Genomic DNA, 20472 nt, shown 5'->3' with positions numbered 1-20472 from the left:
CAGGCCTTGCACCGACAAAGCAAGGATTTTCACAGTTTGTACATGCTGCTAAACATTCAACCACTCTTCCTGCAAGATCCAGACTCACTGCACAACACTCACAAGCCTTCTTCCAACCGTTATAGGGCAAGATAGGATATGAATGTTGCCAGCGTCAGTGCTAATGGCAGATCTGCCCTCTGGGAGCTGTAGAGAACACTTTGGTCACTTTGTAGCAGCATTATCAAATAGCATTGAATACCAAGCCACATAAGGTATTAAAGGGGAAAAAGGTGAAAGCTAGCCAATATCAGATATCAGAAGTTTTTTTGAGATATATGAAGAGCAAAATCAGGAGAAGAATAGATATCATACCACTGGAAAATGATACTGCAGAGGTGGTAATGGGAGTCAAGGAAATTTGGATGAACTGAATAATATTTTGCATCAGTCTTCACTGTAGAAAACACTTGCTGGAAGTTCAAGAGTACCAATGGGCAGAAGTGAGTGTAGTTGCTATTACTAGCGAGAAGGTACTTGGGAAACTAAAAGGTCTGAAGGTAGATAAGTCACCTGGACCAGATGGATTATACCCCAGGATTCTGAAAGAAGCAGTTGAAGAGATTGTGGAGGCATTAATAATGATCTTTCAAGAATCATTAGATTCTGGAATGGTTCTGGAGAACTGGAAGATTGCTAATGTCACACCACTCTTGAAAAAGGGAGGGAGGCAGAAGAAAGGAAATTGTAGCCCAGTTAGCCTGACCTCACTAGTTGGGAAGGTGTTGGAGTTGAAGTTTCAAATTACTTGGAGGCAAAGCCAAAGTCAACTTGGCCTGTTTAAGAGAAAATCTTAACAAATTTAACAGATCTGTTAAAATTCTCTGAGGAAGTAACAAGCAGAACAGACAAAGAAGAATCGGTTGATGTTGTGTACTTGGATTTTCAGAAGGCCTTTTACAAGGAGCCGCACTTGAGGCTGCTTAACAAGATAAGAGCCTATGCTATTACAGGAAAGATACTAGCATGGATAGAGCATTGGCTGATTGTCAGGAGGCAAAGTGTGGAAATAAAGGGTGCCTTTTCAATTGGTTGCTAGAGACTAGTGGTGTCACATGGGGGTCTGTATTGGGACTGCTTCTTTTTACATTGTATGTCAATGATTGATGGATTTGTAGTCAAGTCTGTGGATGATCCAAAGATAGGTGGAGGGGCAGGTAGTGTTAAGGAAACAGGGAGGCTGTAGAAGGACTTAGATTAAAAGAATGGGCAAAAAAGAGGCAAATGCAATAGAGTGTCAGGAAGTGCATGGTCATGCACTTTGGTAGAAGGAATAAAAGCAGAGATTATTTTCTGAAAATTCAAAAATTCGAGGTGCAGAAAGACTTGTGAGTCGTCGTGCAGGATTCCCAAAGGTTAACTTGCAGGATGAGTTGGTGGTGAAGAAGGAAAATGCAATGTTAGCATTCATTTTGAGAGGACTTCCACAAAGCCAGTATCTAATGCAATTTACCTACCTTACCCTGATTGCCGAGCGACTGAACCGTCTTCACTGCCTCCAATATGGGATCTTGTAACATGCCTTACTGAAGTCCATGTAGGCGACACCCACTGCCTTGCCTTCATCACTTTCCTGGTAACTTCCTCGAAAAACTCCATAAGATTGGTTACACATAACCTACTACATACATAGCCATGCTGATGATCAATCCACATCTATACAAAAACTTACATATCTGGTCCCTTAGAATACCTCCAACAACTTTTCCTCTACTGATGTCAGACTCACTGGCCTATAGTTTCCTGTTTTATGTGTAGAATCTTTTTTAAACTGCAGGACAACATTGGCTATCCTCCAATCTTTTGGGACCTCTCCTGTCACTAAGGATAATTTAAATAGCTCTGCTAGTGCCCCAGCAACTTCTGCACTTGCATCCCATAGGGTCCAAGGAAACACCTTGTCAGGCTCTGGGGATTTATCCACCCTGAATTGCCTTAGGGAAGCAAACACCTCCTTCTCTGAAATCTGTATAGGGTTCATGAAGTTGATGCCGCTGAGTAAATACAGATGCAAAGAACTGATGTAAGATCTCCTCCATCTGTTCTGGCTCCACACATGGATTACCATTCTGATCTTCCAGAGGACCAATTTTGACCCTTGCAATTTAGTTATAAATATCTGTAGAATCTCTTTCACCTTGTCTGCTAGAGTAACTTTGTGCCTTCTTTTAGCCTTCCTGATTTCTTTCTGAGTGTTCTCTTGCATTTCTCGTACTCCATAAGCACTTCATTTATTCATACATGCCTATACCTACTATGCACCTCCTCTTTTCTCTTAACCAGGGCCTCAATATCTCTTGAAAACCAAGGTTCCCTACACTTGTTAACTTTACCTTTTATTCTGATAGGCACATATAAGCTTTGTTCTATCAAAATTTCACTTTTGAAGGCTTCCCACTTATCAAGTATCGCTTTGCCAGAAAGCAGCTGGTACCAATCCACACTTGCCAGATAATTTCTATCAGACTCTGTCATATCTGAAACAACAGAACCCTGGAATATTGCGCTGCCTGTCCTGCCCCTCCTGTAACCAACTCTCACTAATGGCTACAATGTCATAATTCCAGGTTTTGATCCATGCCGAGAGCTCATCTGCCATTCTTATGATACTTCTTCCATTAAAATATACACAGCTCAGGACACTAGTTTCACCACCTTTTGATTCCTGACTTTGTCTGTAGTGAGAAGTTACACGGAGAAGGCAGTAGAATAGAGTTGAGAGGGAAATGGATCTGCCATAATGAAATGGCGGAGCAGACTCAATGAGCCTAATTCTGCTCCCATTTCTTATAGTCTTTTTAGAATATAGTTCTACCAAAGTAATAGATTGTAAGGCTTACCTACTATAATGATGTCCCAGTGACGAGTCTGAAAAAATATGGAATCAGAAAGAGAAAATCTGCAGATGCTGGAGATCTGAAGAACACGCAAAATGCTGGAGAAACTCAATAGGCCAGACAGCATTTATGGAAAAAAGTACAGTTGACGATTCGGGCTGAAACCCTTCAGCAGGACTGGAGAGAAAAAGCTGAGGAGTAGATTTAATAGATGGGGAGGGAGGGGAGAGAGAACCACCAGGTGATAGGTGAAACTTGGAGGGGGAGGAGATGAACTAAAAAGCTGGGAAGTTGATTGGTGGAAGAGACAGAAGGCCATGGAAGAAAGAAAAAGGGGGAAAAAGGACCAGAGGGAGGCGATGGGTAGTCAAGGAGAAAGGTGAGAGAGGGACAAGGGGATGGGAAATGGAGGGGGTGGGGTGTTGGGGAGCATTACTGGAAGTTTGAGAAATCAATGCCATCAGGTTGGAGGCTACCCAAATGAAATATAAGGTGTTGTTCCTTCAACCTAAGTGTGGCCTCATCATGACAGATGTACATATGGGAATGGGAAGTGGAATTAAAATGGGTGGCCACTGGGTGACGCTTTCTGCATCTGTGCTGAACTTGTCGACTTCATCCACGTTGCCCCTAACTTCCACCCTGCCCTCAAATTTATCTGGTCTATTTCTGACACCTCCCTCCCTTTCTCGATCTGTCCAGAGACAGCATATCCACTAATGTCTATTACCAACCCACAGATTCTCACAGCTACCTGGACTACACCTCGTCCCACTCTACTACTTCAAAAACACCTTCCCCTTTTCTCAATTCCTCCACCTCTGCTCTCAGGATGAAACTTTTCATTCGAGAATGAAGGGGATGTAGTCCTTTTTCAAAGAAAGGGGCTTCCCTTCCTCCACCATCAATGCTGTCCTCAACGACATTGCTTCCATTTCTCACACATCTGCTACCCCATCTTCTTGTCACCTTTCCAGGGATAGGGCTTCTCTTGTCCTCATCTACCACCCCCACCAGTCTCTGCATCCGGCACAGAATTCTCCAAAACTTCCACCATCTCTAATGGGATCCCATGACCAAGCATATCTTTCCCTCTCCCCCACTTTCTGCTTTCCGCAGGAATCGCTCCCTACATGACTCCCTTCTCCACTCGTCCCTCCCAACTGATCTCCTTCCTGGCACTTATCCTTGCCAGTGGAACAAGTGTTAACACCTGCCCTTACACCTCCTTCCTCAGTAACATCCAGGGCCCTAAACAGATGAGGAAACACTTCACCTGTGAGTCTGTTGGGGTCATTTATTGTGCTCAGTGCTCCCGTTATGGCCTCCTGCACATCGATGAGACCCGACGTGGATTGGGAGACCACTTTGCTGCGCATCTACACTCCATACGCCAGAACAAGTGGGATCTCCCGGTGGCTACCCATTTTAAAATCCACTTCCCATTCCCATTCTGATATGTCCATCCATGGGCTCCTCCACTGTTGTGATGAGGCCACACTCAGGTTGGAGGAACAACACCTTGTATTCTGTTTGGTTAGCTTCTAACCCAGGGGTCAGCAACCTTTACCACTGAAAGAGCCACTTGGACCCGTTTCCCACAGAAAAGAAAACACTGGGAGCCGCAAAACCCGTTTGACATTTAAAATGAAATAACACTGCATACAACGTTTTTTTTGCCTTTATGCTATGTATAAACAAACTATAATGTGTTGCATTTATGAAATTGATGAACTCCTGCAGAGAAAACGAAATTACATTTCTGCATGCAACAAAAACATTTTGAACTCCGAAAAAAAGACGTTGGGTTGAAAGTTACTTTTAAGTAAAATATTCAATGTCTATTTGAGTCCTTCTTGTATTTATGAAAAACGCCGAACTTAAATTTTCCGCCAGCAGCAAACCAAAAATAACGTCAGCCAGCTGTCATCCTGAAAAATGAAAGGACTATTTCACTGAACAATGAAAAAATATGAATATAAGTAAAATAATAGGCAATTAAAATATTTATCATACTTGGTTAATGGGATTTCTGCTCCTGGACCTCAGCGCACAGCGTCTGCACATCAGGGCTGTATGATGTCACCTTCATCTTTACACAGGATCGCAAGCTGTCATCTGTGAGGTTTTCAATATCACTCCATTTGTGTTTCTGAGCAAGAACGGCCTTCTGACGGGCAACATCTTCAAGGTCTGCTGTCAAGCGTCTAAACTTGGACACCCATATGTCTTTGTCGGCTATGTCAGCCAGTTCCATCTCAAGATCAGGTTGACTCACACCTGCCAATGCAGTCGTATTCAGTAGGGAAGGATCGATGCTTAAGGGAGTGACCGGGAAGGATAATGTGTTTTTTTCCTCTCTGAACTCACAGAAGCGTTTCCCAAACGATGTTTGCATTGCGATGATTGCAGAATGTAAATACTCCGAAATTATCATGTCGTGACCTTGTTTGAACTCTCTCAAATTGGGGAAGTGAGACAAAGTGCCTTTCTGTAAATCTCTGGCAAGCACTGTCAACTTGCGCTCGAATGCCAAAACATCCTCCAACATGTGCAGGGCTGTACGTCCTTTCCCCTGAAGAGCTGTGTTCAGCGTGTTCAGGTGCGCTGTCATGTCTACCATGAAGTGTAGCTTTTCCAGCCACTCTGGCTGTTCCAGCTCAGGAAAGGTGAGCCCTTTGCTGCCCAGGAAAGTTTTCACTTCTTCCAGACACGCGACAAAGCGTTTCAGCACCTTCCGTCTGGACAGCCAGCGATAAAAACACGTTGTAGCGGTGTCAGTAAACTGCAGTCAAAGATAGCTTTATTCGAACTAAACAGCCTTGCTTTTAAGCCTCCCTCAACCCAGCCCCCATGGACGCAGATGCTGCAAAAGACGCGTACTCACAAACCCCCGTAGGCTATCTCCCTTAGCCGGAATGCTGGCTAATTGTGAGCCGTTTCGGATGTGGCAGGAAATGTGTCGCTACACTTAGGTTGTACAAGATCACCATAATTACATTTCAAAAGCTAACAAACTAACATAAAATACATTTTAATTAAATACTGACCAATTATTTCCCAAAGCCACAGGGAGCCGCAGCACAGAGGTGAAAGAGCCACAAATGGCTCGGGAGCCGCAGGTTGCCGACCCCCGTTCTAACCTGATGGCACGAATATCAATTTCTCAAACTTCCAGTAATGCTCCTCCAACCACCTCCCCACCCATTTTCTCTCTCTCACTCTATCTCCTTGCCCATCCACCACCTCCTGCTGGTGCTCTTCCTGCCTTTTTCTTTCTTCCATGATCTTCTGTCTCTTACACCAATTAACTTCCCAGCTCTTTACTTCATCCCTCCCCCTCCATGTTTCATCCATTGCCTCGTGTTTCTTTCACCCCCCCAACCTTTTAAATCTACTCCACAGCTTTTTTTCTCCAGTCCTGCTGAAGGATTTCGGCCCAAAACATCGACTGTACTTTTTTCCCTAGATGCTGCCTGTCCTGCTGAATTCCTCCACAATTTCATTTGAAGAAATATGGAGATCACATTGTGGCACTGAAATTGTATGGCGATCTTGTGGGTCTGAAGGTGAATGGTGTCTCATTGTGGGAATACCAGAAATTACAGAGTTGAAGAGAGAAGTAGTCCTGAAAGAATTTGAAAACTAAAGAGTGAGCATCTGAAACTAAGGCATCATTGTTGTACAGGTAACCATGTAGCCTAGAAAGATGGAGGAATGGAAAAGGATGGGTGTTAGGAAGCTGGCACAGCGTTTTGTAAAAGATCAGTATTAGGGAGGATGCAATCCTCACGCGTATTTGAAAAACCAAATCTAGAAATAACTAAGGCAGAGATAGCATTTTCAGAAGTCAGTAATGTAAGCCATTGTGGAGAGAAGAGATACTGCAATGAACTTTCTGCTGAGACACTCAGTGAGAGGCTAGGTACGATGCAATCCTAAGCTTCTGAGGAGCCAATGAGCGAGATAAACCTTGTGCCTAAATATCAGATCCTGTGGCAAGACCAAGAACTGTGGTTTAGGCCTTTCTAACATAAAGGCAGATCCTGTTAATCTAAAGTTTGGCTTTGTACAAGCAGTATGATATAGTGAAGGGCAGACAGAGGATATTGTGAGGTTGAACTGGGTGTTGACTGCACTCACATGGAGCATACTGTATGTTCAGGTGATGTTCTTGGAGTGCAGCTTGCAAGTATGAGGTAAGATAGGGTAATATTGCAGAAGAGAGGATATTGCAGGAAATGTTGTGGCTGTTACTATTAGCCAAGAAAGGAAACGGGCAATGTCAATGCTACTCAGTTGCTATTTTCAAGTATTATAAGTTAAGGAGCCATGTAGACATCAGTCCATGGGGCATTTAAAGAAGAAGGAAATAGTGAGAGACTTCGCTTTAAGTAAGGGGACCTTGTCGGCCAGATTAGGCAAACAGTCACAACTTTAAAATACCCCAAATGAGAATTCAAGCTGCATCTTGAACACTTTCAACAAACACTAGAAATAATATTATCAGCAATATTTAAATTTTCAGTGGAATAAAACAGATGCTGCACATCAGATTTGGAAGACATGATATCTAATGCATCTTCTCTGTCCTCTCTCCTTGCTGTTTTAGATCAAAGCAGCTTTGGACATCATAACAGAACGGTACTACATTTTCTCTGATATTGGAAACAGCTCGACCCACGTGAACCACATTATCAAGGAGCTTTGCAGCCTTGAAGAAAAATCTCAGGTAATCATTATCATGGTCTACATTCTGGCAGAAATGTAATCTAGGAATTGCTGCATTGCTTCTGTCGTTGGCCCATGGTATTGACTAAGTGAAATGAAAACCTCAATGCTGGAAATGTTGGCAATCAGTGGAATTGTCTGCCCAATGAAGCAGTGGAGGCCACCTCAGTAAGTATATTTAAGCCGATGTTGGATAGTTTTTTGCATAGTAGGGGAATTAAGGGTTATGGGGAAAAGGCAGGTAGGTGGAGATGAGTCCATGGCCAGATCAGCCATGATCTTATTGAATAATGGACAAGATGACCTACTCCTGCTCCTATTTCATATGTTCTAAGAGAGAGAAGACTTTGCTTCACTTATCATTCCAGTGGATAAGACATAAGAGCATAATAAGGCCATTCAGCCCATTGAGTCTGCTTTGCCATTCCAATCATGGCTGATTTATTATCCCTCTCAACCCCATAGTCTTGCCTTCTCCCCATAACTTGTAACACCCTGACTAATCAAGAACCTCTCAACGTCCATCTTAAATATACACAATGACCTCCACAGCCATCTGTGGCGATGAATTACACAGATTCACTAACCTCTGGCGAAAGAAATTCCTCCTTAACATTATTCTAAATGGACACCCTTCTATTCTGAGACTCACCCACTACAGGAAACTTCTTCTCCACATCCACTCTGTCTTGGCCAGGGTTTCTCAACCAGGGTACTGTGAGAGGTCGCAAGGTGTTCTACGAGAAATCGGGATTAAAAAAAACCTTATTTTTTAATAAAGCTCCCAATGGTGGGTAGTGACCAAGCAGCCCCATTAGCAATCTCGTCAGAGGTCTCTCGGCAATGTGAAGTAGGACCGTGTTTATTCTGTTTTTGACACGAGATAGAAGAGGCCTTTGATTATTGGTGAGTGCTATATTGCTTGGAGGGGAGGACAGTACGTTGATATTTGGTGAGTGCTGTATTGCTTGGAGGGGAGGACGGTAGGTTGATATTTGGTGAGTGCTGTATTGCTTGGAGGGGAGGACAGTACGTTGATAATTGGTGAGTTCTGTATTGCACGGAGGGGAGGACGGTAGGTTGATAATAGGTGAGTGCTGTGTTGCACGGAGGGGAGGACGGTAGGTTGATAATTGGTGAGTGCTGTATTGCTTGGAGGGGAGGACAGTACGTTGATAATTGGTGAGTTCTGTATTGCACGGAGGGGAGGACAGTAGGTTGATAATTGGTGAGTGCTGTATTGCACGGAGGGGAGGACGGTAGGTTGATAATTGGTGAGTTCTGTATTGCACGGAGGGGAGGACAGTAGATTGATAATTGGTGAGTGCTGTATTGCACGGAGGGGAGGACAGTAGGTTGATAATTGGTGAGTGCTGTATTGCTTGGAGGGGAGGACGGTAGGTTGATATTTGGTGAGTGCTGTATTGCACGGAGGGGAGGACGGTAGGTTGATAATTGGTGAGTTCTGTATTGCATGGAGGGGAGGACAGTAGGTTGATAATAGGTGAGTGCTGTATTGCACGGAGGGGAGGACAGTAGGTTGATAATTGGTGAGTTCTGTATTGCACGGAGGGGAGGACGGTAGGTTGATAATTGGTTAGTTCTGTATTGCATGGAGGGGAGGACAGTAGGTTGATAATTGGTGAGTGCTGTATTGCTTGGAGGGGAGGACGGTAGGTTGATAATTGGTGAGTGCTGTATTGCACGGAGGGGAGGACGGTAGGTTGATATTTGGTGAGTGCTGTATTGCATGGAGGGAAGGACAGTAGGTTGATATTTGGTGAGTGCTGTATTGCTTGGAGGGGAGGACGGTAGGTTGATAATAGGTGAGTGCTGTATTGCACGGAGGGGAGGACGGTAGGTTGATATTTGGTGAGTGCTGTATTGCACGGAGGGGAGGACGGTAGGTTGATAATTGGTGAGTTCTGTATTGCTTGGAGGGGAGGACAGTAGGTTGATAATTGGTGAGTTCTGTATTGCTTGGAGGGGAGGACGGTAGGTTGATAATTGGTGAGTGCTGTATTGCACGGAGGGGAGGACAGTGGGTTGATAATTGGTGAGTGCTGTATTGCTTGGAGGGGAGGATGGTAGGATGATAATTGGTGAGTGCTGTGTTGCACGGAGGGGAGGATGGTAGGTTGATATTTGGTGAGTTCTGTATTGCACGGAGGGGAGGATGGTAGGTTGATATTTGGTGAGTGCTGTATTGCTTGGAGGGGAGGACGGTAGGTTGATAATAGGTGAGTGCTGTATTGCATGGAGAGAAGGACAGTAGGTTGATATTTGGTGAGTGCTGTATTGCTTGGAGGGGAGGACGGTAGGTTGATATTTGGTGAGTGCTGTATTGCTTGGAGGGGAGGACAGTAGGTTGATATTTGGTGAGTGCTGTATTGCTTGGAGGGGAGGACAGTAGTTTGATATTTGGTGAGTGCTGTATTGCACGGAGGGGAGGACGGTAGGTTGATAATTGGTGAGTGCTGTATTGCATGGAGGGGAGGACGGTAGGTTGATAATTGGTGAGTGCTGTATTGCATGGAGGGGAGGACGGTAGGTTGATAATTGGTGAGTGCTGTGTTGCACGGAGGGGAGGACGGTAGGTTGATAATTGGAGAGTGCTGTGTTGCACGGAGGGGAGGACAGTAGGCTGATGGTGAGCGTGAAGCGTGTTTTCTGAGCATTGAATGGACCCGCCCATTTTGTGCTATGATGTGAGCCTATTCCTCCTGAATTACAACCCCCAACTTCCCCTGACGCACCAACGACCGACTTATGGGAGCAAGCGAACTACCACTGCAGTAGAAAAAACTTTCATTCTGAAGACGGTCCAGTGTGGTGGTTTTTGAAGAGGAGGATTCTGGGCCTAGGCCTGTGGACAATTCTGATAAGGTTAATGATGAAGAATTACAATCTTCTGAGTCATTTCACTGCACTAGTGCAACAATGAACACAAAAATTCTGACTTTCAAAGGAAAGCTACTTATCAGTGGGTTTTACATGGACTGGTATCCTGTTCCATTGTGCCCAGTCTGTGGCAAACAATGTACAGATGCAGCTATGGCTCCAGCAACACTGAAAAGACACTTAACTACAAATCACAGCCATATGGCATGTAAAAATGCTGATTAATTTAAACAATCATTGCAAACTCAAAAAAACTGCTTAAAGCTTCTGAAAATAAAGTCACAATCAGTAGAAGGACTTGGGAAGCATGTTATTTCGTAGATTTAAGAGCAGTTCACTCAAGGATATTTCTCAAAAATTGTGAAAATCTGGACAAAGAGCACACCAAAATCCTGCTATTTACAGAAATCTGGAGGCTTAGCAAAGGAAGAGTTCTCAACAGGGTGTTTAAGCTGAAAGGTGAATTGCAGGAGTACTTTCAAGAGTTGAATTGAATTAACTTTATTTCTTACATCCTTCACATAAACGAGGTGTAAAAATCCTTATGTTAAGTCTCCGTCTAAATGTGCAATGTGCAATCATAGTACTTTATAATAATTTATAATAAATAGAACAGTCAATGTAATATAGAGTACACTCAAATCAGTGTGAGTTAATCAGTCTGATGGCCTGGTGGCAGAAGCTTGATGCACCATCAATAACTCTCTGAGACGTGAGGCGAGATATAGGCTTTTATTGACTGGAAGAAAGTGCAAGCAGCAAGTGACCACCATACTACATCCTGGAGACTGAGGCCGCAGCTACCGTCTTTTGAGGGCGTCCTGTGCCCCTTGGTAGGTCGGCAGGTCTCTGATAAGGGAGAATACTTTTGGATTGACTCTGGAAAGGAGGATTTTGTACATTGTGGCAGGCTCAGTCACTGGAATCACTTCGAAGTATGATTGGAAGCATGCAAGCCAGAGTTCAAAGGCAAAAGCTGCTTCTGGAGCTTGAGGGTCCAAGTCTAATTTTTCTGGGTCACCACAAAGCTGTCCTGGAGCCTGTTGGTATATAATAGGCCAGATTTTGCTAAGTGCTTTGAAGATGAAAAGCAGCTGCAGAAACTAGCCTAGTTAACAGACATTTTTCATCATATGAACCAGTTGAACAAATCTCTGCAAGGCCCTGGAGAAATTGTTTTGACTTCAAGTGACAAGATTCTTGGATTTAAAAGGAAACTGAATCTTTGGAAAAATTATGCTGCAAATGAAATCTTGAAACGTTTCCACTGCTGCTTGGGCTTGAAAGTGAGGAAGGATATCAGTTGTAGTTGTAAAATACACTTTCTGGTGCTATTTGGACATGTCTTCAGTGATGAACCTGGGGTGTCGTAGGATGTTTCGGGTCTTTACTCATCAGACACCCTCGCCTGGGTGACCCAGCTGGGGGTGATCAGCTCCTGACTTGTGTCTTAAGTGGCGCACTAATCCACGGATCCCCCCTCTGGATCCGCAGTCTCCGCGAGGCCTTTTCAGCAGCCTCCAGAATGTTCCTGGTGGCTCTTCTGCACTGCAGTCCTTTAACTCCAAGAAGTTTAAGAGTCTGCTGTAATGAATAGCCAGCAAAGCCCCGACACCCAACTTCGACTGGCTGACAGCGAGCTCTCCCCAGCGTTCTGCAACAAGATCTGTGTATTTAGCCCTCTTGCACTCGTTGGCCTCTTCAATCTGGTCTTCCCAGGGGACAGTAAGAAAGTCTCAAGTCTTACTGAAACCACCGAGAAGAACTGCAGAACAAAATTGAACAGTACTTTTCCTCCCTTTCAACTCAAGTGTATGACTGGGTGAAGGATTCTTTCACTGAAACTTCTGCTCAACCTGAGCGCTTGACTTTGAGAAAAGAGGAAGAACTTAGTGAGCTGTACTCTGACTGTGCACTCAAGACGAGATTTACTGATCTGTCCCTGGACAAGTTCTGTGTTTCACTGAGAGAAGAGTATCTTGCCATTCATAGGAAAGCAATGAACATTTTGCTGCGGTTTTCAACTTCTTACATGTGTGAGCAAGCTTTTTCTTGTTCAACAAGCACCAAGGATACAAATCATCTCATTTCAGTTGAATGTGAAATCTGTTCAAACCAGAATTGAGAAATTTATTATCTTTGCCTTATGAGTTTTTATAATTTATAAAAGAGAACGAAAGAGTAATTTTAAGCTTTACTATCTGTCTTTTTTCAAGAAAGGTTGGCTAAAAATTCATTCTCTACTCAAAAGAGCATTGGCAATTATTTTTGGATTATTATGCAAAAGCTGCAGAAAAGGTGGACGCCATGGAGGGATTGTCTATGGAGTCTCTGTGGGTGGAGGTTAGGAACAGGAAGGAGTCAATAACTTTACTGGGTGTTTTTTATAGGCCACCCAGTAGTATCAGGGATATCGAAGAGCAGATAGGGAAACAAATCCTGGAAAGGTGTAATAATAACAGAGTTGTCGTGATGGGAGATTTTAATTTCCCAAATATCAATTGGCATCTCCCTAGAGCAAGGGGTTTAGATGAGGTGGAGTTTGTTAGGTGTGTTCAGGAAGGTTTCTTGACACAGTATGTAGAGAAGCCTACAAGAGGAGAGGCTGTACTTGATTTGGTATTGGGAAATGAACCTGATCAGGTGTCAGATCTCTCAGTGGGAGCACATCTTGGAGATAGTGATCATAATTCTATCTCCTTTACAATAGCATTAGAGAGAGATAGGAACAGATAAGTTAGAAACATGTTTAATTGGAGCAAAGGGAATTATGAGGCTATCAGACAGGAAATTGGGGGCTTAAATTGGAAACAGATGTTCTCAGGAAAAGTACAGAAGAAATGTGGCAAATATTCAGGGGATATTTGTGTAGAGTTCTGTATAGGTATGTTCCAATGAGACAGGGAAGTTATGGTAGGGTACAGGAACTGTGGTGTACAAAGGCTGTGATAAATCTAGTCAAGAAGAAAAGAAAATCTCACGAAGGGTTCAGAGAGTTAGGTCATGTTAGAGAACTAGAAGATTATAAGGCTAATAGGAAATAGCTTAAGAAGGAAATTAGGAGAGCCAGAAAGGGCCATGAGAAGGCCTTGGCAGACAGAATTAAGGAAAACCCCAAGGCATTCTACAAGTATGTGAAGAGCAAGAGGATAAGATGTGGAAGAATAGGACTTATCAAGTGTGACAGTGGGAAAGTGTGTATGGAACCAGAGGAAATAGCAGAGGTACTTAAAGAATACTTTACTTCAGTATTCATTATGGAAAAGGATTTTAGTGGTTGTAGTGATGACTTGCAGCAGATTGAAAAGCTTGAGCATGTAGATATTAAGACAGAGGATGTGATGGAGGTTTTGGAAAGCATCAAGTTGGATAAGTCACCAGGACCAGATGAAATGTACCCCAGGCTACTGTGGGAGGTGAGGAAGGAGATTGCTGAGCCTCTGGCGATGATCTTTGCATCATCAATGAGGATGGGAGAGGTTCCGGAGGATTGGAGGGTTGAGGATGTTGTTCCTTTATTCAAGAAAGAGTATAGAGATAGCACAGGAAATTAAAGACCAGTGAGTCTTACCTCAGTGGTTGGTAAGTTGATGGAGAAGATCCTGAGAAGCAGGATTTATGAACACTTGGAGAGGCATAATATGATTAGGAATAGTCAGCATGGCTTTGTCGAGGGCAGATCATGCCTTATGAACCTGAATGAATTTTTTGAGGATGTCACTAAACACATTGATGAAGGAAGAGCAGTAGATGTACTGTATATAGATTTCAGCAAGGCATTTGATAAGGTAACCCATGCAAGGCTTACTGAGAAAGTAAGGAGGCATGGGATCCAAGGGGATATTGCTTTGTGGATCCAGAACTGGCTTGCCCACAGAAGGCAAAGAATGATTGTATTCTGCATGGAGGTCAGTGACCAGTGGAGTGCCTCAGGGATTTGTTCTGGGACCCTTACTCTTCGTGATTTTTATAAATGACCTGGATGAGGAAGTGGAGGGATGGGTTAGTACATTTGCTGATGATACAAAGGTTGGGGGTGTTGTGGATAGTGTGGAGGGCTGTCAGAGGTTACAGCGGGACATTGATAGGATGCAGAACTGGGCTGAGAAGTGGCAGATAGAGTTCAGCCCAGATAAGTGTGAAGTGGTTCATTTTGGTAGGTCAAATATGATGGTAGAATATAGTATTAATGATAAGACTCTTGACAGTATGGAGGATCAGAGGGATCTTGGTGTCTGAGTCCATAGGACGCTCAAAGCAGCTGCGCCGGTTGACTCTGTGGTTAAGAAGGCATACAGTGTATTTTCCTTCATTAATTGTGGATTTGAATTTAGGAGCCGAGAGGTAATGTTGCAGTTATATAGGACCCTGGTCAGACCCCACTTGGAGTACTGTGCGCAATTCTGGTCCACTACAGGAAGGATGTGGAAGCCATAGAAAGGGTGCAGAGGAGATTTACAAGATTTCCCCTCCCCCTATTGATGACCCCTTCTCCCATCTTCAACCCTTATCGTCCTGGACACCTCTCCCCCATCTCCCCGGGCCTCTACCTACACTCGATCTTTTCATCTCCAACTGTCTCCGAGACATCAACCGTCTCAACTTCACCACTCCTTTCTCCTGTTCCAACCTCACTCCCTCTGAACACACTGCCCTCCACTCTCTCCGCACTAATCCTAACCTCACCATCAAACCTGCAGTCAAAGGTGGTGCCCTAGTAGTCCGGCGGACTGACCTCTACCTCTCTGAGGCCAAACGGCAGCTCTCTGACACCTCCTCTTATTTACCCCTGGAACAGGACCCCACCAAAAATCATCAAAACATTGTCTTCCGTACCATCACTGCCCTTATCAACTCCGGAGATCTTCCATCCTCAGCCAAAAAACTCGTAATTCCCACACCCCGCACTGCTCGCTTTTACCTCCTCTCCAAGATCCATAAGCCTGACTGTTCTGGTAGGCCTATAGTTCCGGCCTGCTCCTGCCCCACCGAACTCGTATCTGCCTACCTCGACTCCATTTTGTCACCCATAGTTCAGTCCCGTCCTACCTACATCCAGGATACATCCCATGCCCTCCACCTCTTCAATAACTTCCAGTTCCCCAGTTCAGACCGCTTCATTTTCACTATGGATGTCCAGTCCTTATACACTTTAATTCCCCATCAAGAAGGCCTCAAAGCCCTCCGCTACTTTCTTGACAATAGACCTCACCAGTTCCCCAACACCACCACACTCCTCCGGTTGGCAGAACTGGTACTCACACTTAATAACTTCTCTTTTGGCTCTTCCCACTTTCTTCAGACCAAGGGTGTAGCTATGGGCACTCACATGGGCCCCAGCTATGCCTGCCTCTTTGTGGGTTATGTGGAACAGTCTATGCTCAAAAGTTATACTGGTACTGCACCCCAACTTTTCCTTCGCTACATTGACAACTACATTGGTACTGCTGAGCTCGTCAATTTCATCAACTTTGCCTCTAACTTTCACCCAGCCCTCAAATTCACTTGGTCTATCTAGGACAGTTCTCTCCCCTTTCTCGATCTCTCGGTCTCCATCTCTGGAGACAGACTGTCCACTGACATCTTTTATAAACCCATGGACTCTCATAACTACCACGACTATACCTCTTCCTACCTTGCCACATGCAAAAATGCTATTCCTTATTCCCAGTTCCTCCGTCTCTGCCGCCTCTGCTCCCAGGATGAGGCTTTCCATTCCAGGACATCTCAAATGTCCTCTTTCTTTAAGGATTGTGGTTTCCCTTCTGCCATCATCAATGATGCCCTCACCCACATCTCCACTTCCTGCACTTCGGCCCTCACCCCATCCTTCCGTCATCACAACAGGGACCGTGTTCCCCTTTTCCTCACCTACCACCCCACCAGCCTCTGGATCCAGCACATTATGCTCCGCAACTTCCGCCACCTTCAACAGGACCCCACCACTAAGGACATCTTTCTCTCTCTACCCCTCTCTGCGAGGATTGTTCCTTCCACGACTCCCTGGTCCACATGTCCCACCCCACAGATCTCCCACCTGGCACTTATCCCTGCAAGCATAATTGCTACACCTGTCCCTACACCTCCTCTCTTACCACCATTCAGGGCCCAAAACAGTTCTTTCAGGTGAGGCAACACTTCGCTTGTGAGTCTGTTGGGGTCATCTATTGCATCTGGTGCAGCCTCCCCTACATCGGTGAGACCCAATGCAGATTGGGGGACCACTTTGTCGAGCACCTCCGCTCCATCCACAACAACAGACAGGATCTCCTGGTTGCCACCCATTTCAATTCTGCTTCGCATTCCCATTCGGATATGTCCATACATGGCCTCCTCTACTGCCATGATGAGGCCAAATTCAGGTTGGAGGAGCAACACCTCATATACTGTCTAAGTACTCTCCAGCTCCTGGGCAGAACATTGAATTCTCCAAGTTCTGATAATTCCCTCCCTCCCACTTCCCCCATCCCAGTTTCAGCTGCCTATCATCTCCCGCATGGTTCTGCCTCCTTCTACTACTTCCTTCTTTTAAGGGGAAGTGCTTTCCCCTTATATTCCTTCTTCACCTTTCCTGCCTATCCTCTTCCTGCTTCCCCTCTCCCACCCCTTAATCTTTCCCCTTACTGGTTTTTCACCTGGCACCCACCAGCCTTCTCCTTCCCACCCTCCCCCCTTCTCCTTCCCACCCTCCCCCCACCTTCTTTATAAGGCCCCTAACCCCTCCCTCTTCAGTCCTGACGAAGGGTCTTGGCCAGAAACATTGATTGCTCGTTTCCACGGATGCTGCCTGACCTCCTGAGGTCCCCCAGTGTGTTGTGCATGTTGCTTTGACCCCAGCATCTGCAGAGTATTCTGTGTTTACAAGGATGTTGCTCCTTGGAGCGAAGGAGGATGAGAGGTGATCTGATAGAGGTGTACAAGATGACGAGAGGCATAGATCGTGTGGATAGTCAGAAGCTTTTTCCCAGGGCTGAAATGGTTGCCACAAGAGGACACAGGTTTAAGGTGGTGGGGAGCAGGTAGAGAGATGTCAGGGGTAAGTTTTTTACTCAGAGAGTGGTGAGTGCATGGAATGGGCTGCTGGCAATAGTGGTGGAGGCAGACACGATAGGGTCTTTTAAGAGACTTTTAGATAGGTACATGGAGCTTATTAAAATAGAGGGCTATAGGTATACCTATTAATGTCTAAGGTAGGGACATGTTCGGCACAACTTTGTGGGCCGAAGGACCTGTGTTGTGCTATAGATTTTCTATGTTTCTATTATATCTACAACTTACTGATCATGCTAACATACTGTGAACTTTAGGTATAATGACTTTTATGTAGGGGCTCCCTGAGACCTGAAAAATATTTCAAAGGTTCCTCCAAGGCAAAAAGGTTGAGAAAGGCTGCTCTAGGCCTATCAATATTAGATAGGTTTCAATAAGATTCCCAATCATTCTTCTAAACTCCAGCAAGTACCAGCTCAAAGCCATCAAATGCCCATATGTTAACCCTTTCATTCCCGGAATCATCCGCATGAAATTCCTCTGGACCCTCTACAATGGCAGCACATCTTTTTTAGATAAGGGACCCGAAACTGCTCACCATACACCAAGTGGAGTTTCCCAATATGTCTAAGTCCTAATGCAGACCCTGTTTCCTCAACTCCACCTATCAGTTACAACTCAGATGTAAGACCAATTATTACAGATAACACTATTTGTTATGAGATAATTAGATCTAAAATATGTAAAATAACCTGCAACTTGCCTGCATCCTCAAAGCCATTGTTCTCCTTCTCCATCTTGGCAAACTTCATCAGATAGTTTTTTTTTAGCATAGATGCTAGAGAAGTGTAGAAAGTTGAAGTGAAGAAGTCCTTTGCCAGAGTGCAGTTAAAATAAAAGAGGATCTCATGGGGTGCTGGTGATTTTAGTGCTTTTGTAAGAATTCCAAAAATCCTGACAGTTAACCTAAGTTCTGCAATCATCATCACCATGACAGCACTGGGATGTCAGTAGGAATTGCAGGCGGATCCAAACAGAACCAGTGGTTTCTCAAAAACTTAGCCCATCCTATCTTGTTGTGGCAATTTGGTACAACAGATCCTCTTGTGAGAGCTCAGTTAAAAGATAACCACGTGGTTATTAGTCTGGAGTTGCAGATAAACCTGAAGGACATCATTGAACCAAATTTTTTTTTTAAGAATTTGTACATTTCTTGGTCACCCTTATTGCTACTAGCCCAGGTTATATAATTAATTAGTTTATATGGTGGGATTTGAAATCATAATCCAGACAAGGTGGCACCAATGACCAACAGTGACATCTTGCAGACAGCTGACAAAACTGCTGGATACTCTTTTCCTTCTTTTGAACTGGGATTCATTGTAGCCTGTAACTTCCCTCTTAAGAATGTATTTTAGGGTCGACTGAAGAATCTGGTGCTTCTGCGGTCTCCTGAGAGATTCGGCATAGTGTGCGGCTACAGCTGTTGCTGGATTGATTCCTAATGGCGGAACACAAACCTGTAATCGGCTCGATCACTACGTGTCGATTAAAGCATCAAGGAAGATTAAAATTGGCAAGGACATGAGCAGAAAGCAAATGGGTGTTTAGTGCCATCTACCAGTCTGCCTCTCACTGCTGCCAGCAAAAGGTGCAGGAGTCTTGTGTTGGTTCAGTTGCCTCAGTGGCTCATGGCACATGGCTGTGGTTTGATGTTTAATATCCTCAGTGCTGAACACCCTTTACTATTTGTGCGATTTGATCATAGCGCTTCAGCATGAAACTGTGATCTGAAGCCATTGTCGCTGCACTGAGCTGACTGACTAGTAGCTGTGCCTCAGCAATTCGTAGCTGTGGGCTCACTTTTGGCTTGATTTTTGGTTTGATATTTAATGTTTTATGTGTTTTTGCTCGCTTTTTGCTGTTTGCAGAATTTGTTCTTTTTCTCGCATGCCTAATGGCCTTGTCTTTAAACAGGTTCTACTGTGTTTCTTTGTTTTGTGGCTGTATGCAAGAAGATGAATCTCAAGGTTGTATATACTTCGATAATAAATTAACTTTAAACTTTGGATCTGTATAAAGTAAAGATGCTTAAATTCATAAAGTTCAGCTAATAATTGGAGGGAGGAGACAGATGTGTAGAACGTTACCCTGCCCAGTCTCTTTTACACAGATGTTAATTGCTTCCATGGGTTCATGGTTTCATCAGATTGGTTACACTGCTTCCTTATTTCCAACTTTATTTATAGTGAAATCATTCAGAAAAATTAGTAGATACAATGCTTTTATCATCATGTTGTTCAGCTACCATGTTCTTGTGGGCTTTCTCAAAATCCTTTCGGAATTTTGTTTTGGACCAAAATCCCACAGGTTCATTTAAGGGAGAATTAATTGTTTGTGCAAGTGAAGATGCGATTGGAAATTAATCTCAAGAGTGCAAAGCAGGAATAGGAGTCAGATACTTGGCCCTTTGAGCCTGATTCACTATTCCATAAGATCATGGCTGATCTGACTGCAAGCTCAGCTCTGTGTTCTTGCAAGCTGTCAGTAACCTTTCACCTTGTTGATTATGAAATATCTCTCTACATCTGTCTTAACCATATATAATCATATAACAATTATAGCATGGAAACAGACCATCTCGGCCCTTCTAGTCTGTGCCGAACGCGAACTCTCACCTAGTCCCACTGGCCCACACTCAGTCCATAACTCTCCATCCCTTTCCTGTCCATATACCTATCCAATTTTACTTTAAATGACAATACCGAACCTGCCTCTACCACTTCTACTGGAAGCTCATTCCACACAGCTACCACTCTCTAAGTAAAGAAATTCCCCCTCATGTTACCCTTAAACTTTTGCCCCCTAAGTCTCAACTCATGTCCTCTTGTTTGAATTTCCCCTACTCTCAATGGAAAAAGCTTATCCATGTCAATTCTATCTATCCCCCTCATAATTTTAAATACCTCTATCA

General features: G+C 44.2%; 1 protein-coding gene across 5 annotated transcripts in view; it reads left to right on the top strand.

Moving 5' to 3' along the window:
• mcf2la (mcf.2 cell line derived transforming sequence-like a) overlaps window positions 1–20472 on the top strand; it is a 225589-nt gene that overhangs the window by 122553 nt on the left and 82564 nt on the right. For all 5 annotated transcript variants that reach the window (XM_059967763.1, XM_059967758.1, XM_059967760.1 and 2 more), the window contains exon 10: window positions 7489–7608. In XM_059967763.1, the coding sequence (XP_059823746.1) occupies window positions 7489–7608 (120 nt within the window). The remainder of the gene's footprint in view (window positions 1–7488; window positions 7609–20472) is intronic.

The sequence above is a fragment of the Hypanus sabinus genome, chromosome 4 (assembly GCF_030144855.1).
Source record: "Hypanus sabinus isolate sHypSab1 chromosome 4, sHypSab1.hap1, whole genome shotgun sequence".
Classification (NCBI taxonomy): Eukaryota; Metazoa; Chordata; class Chondrichthyes; order Myliobatiformes; family Dasyatidae; genus Hypanus; species Hypanus sabinus.
The sequence above is the reverse complement of the archived record's forward strand: the minus strand, read 5'-3'. Positions and strand labels throughout refer to the sequence as shown.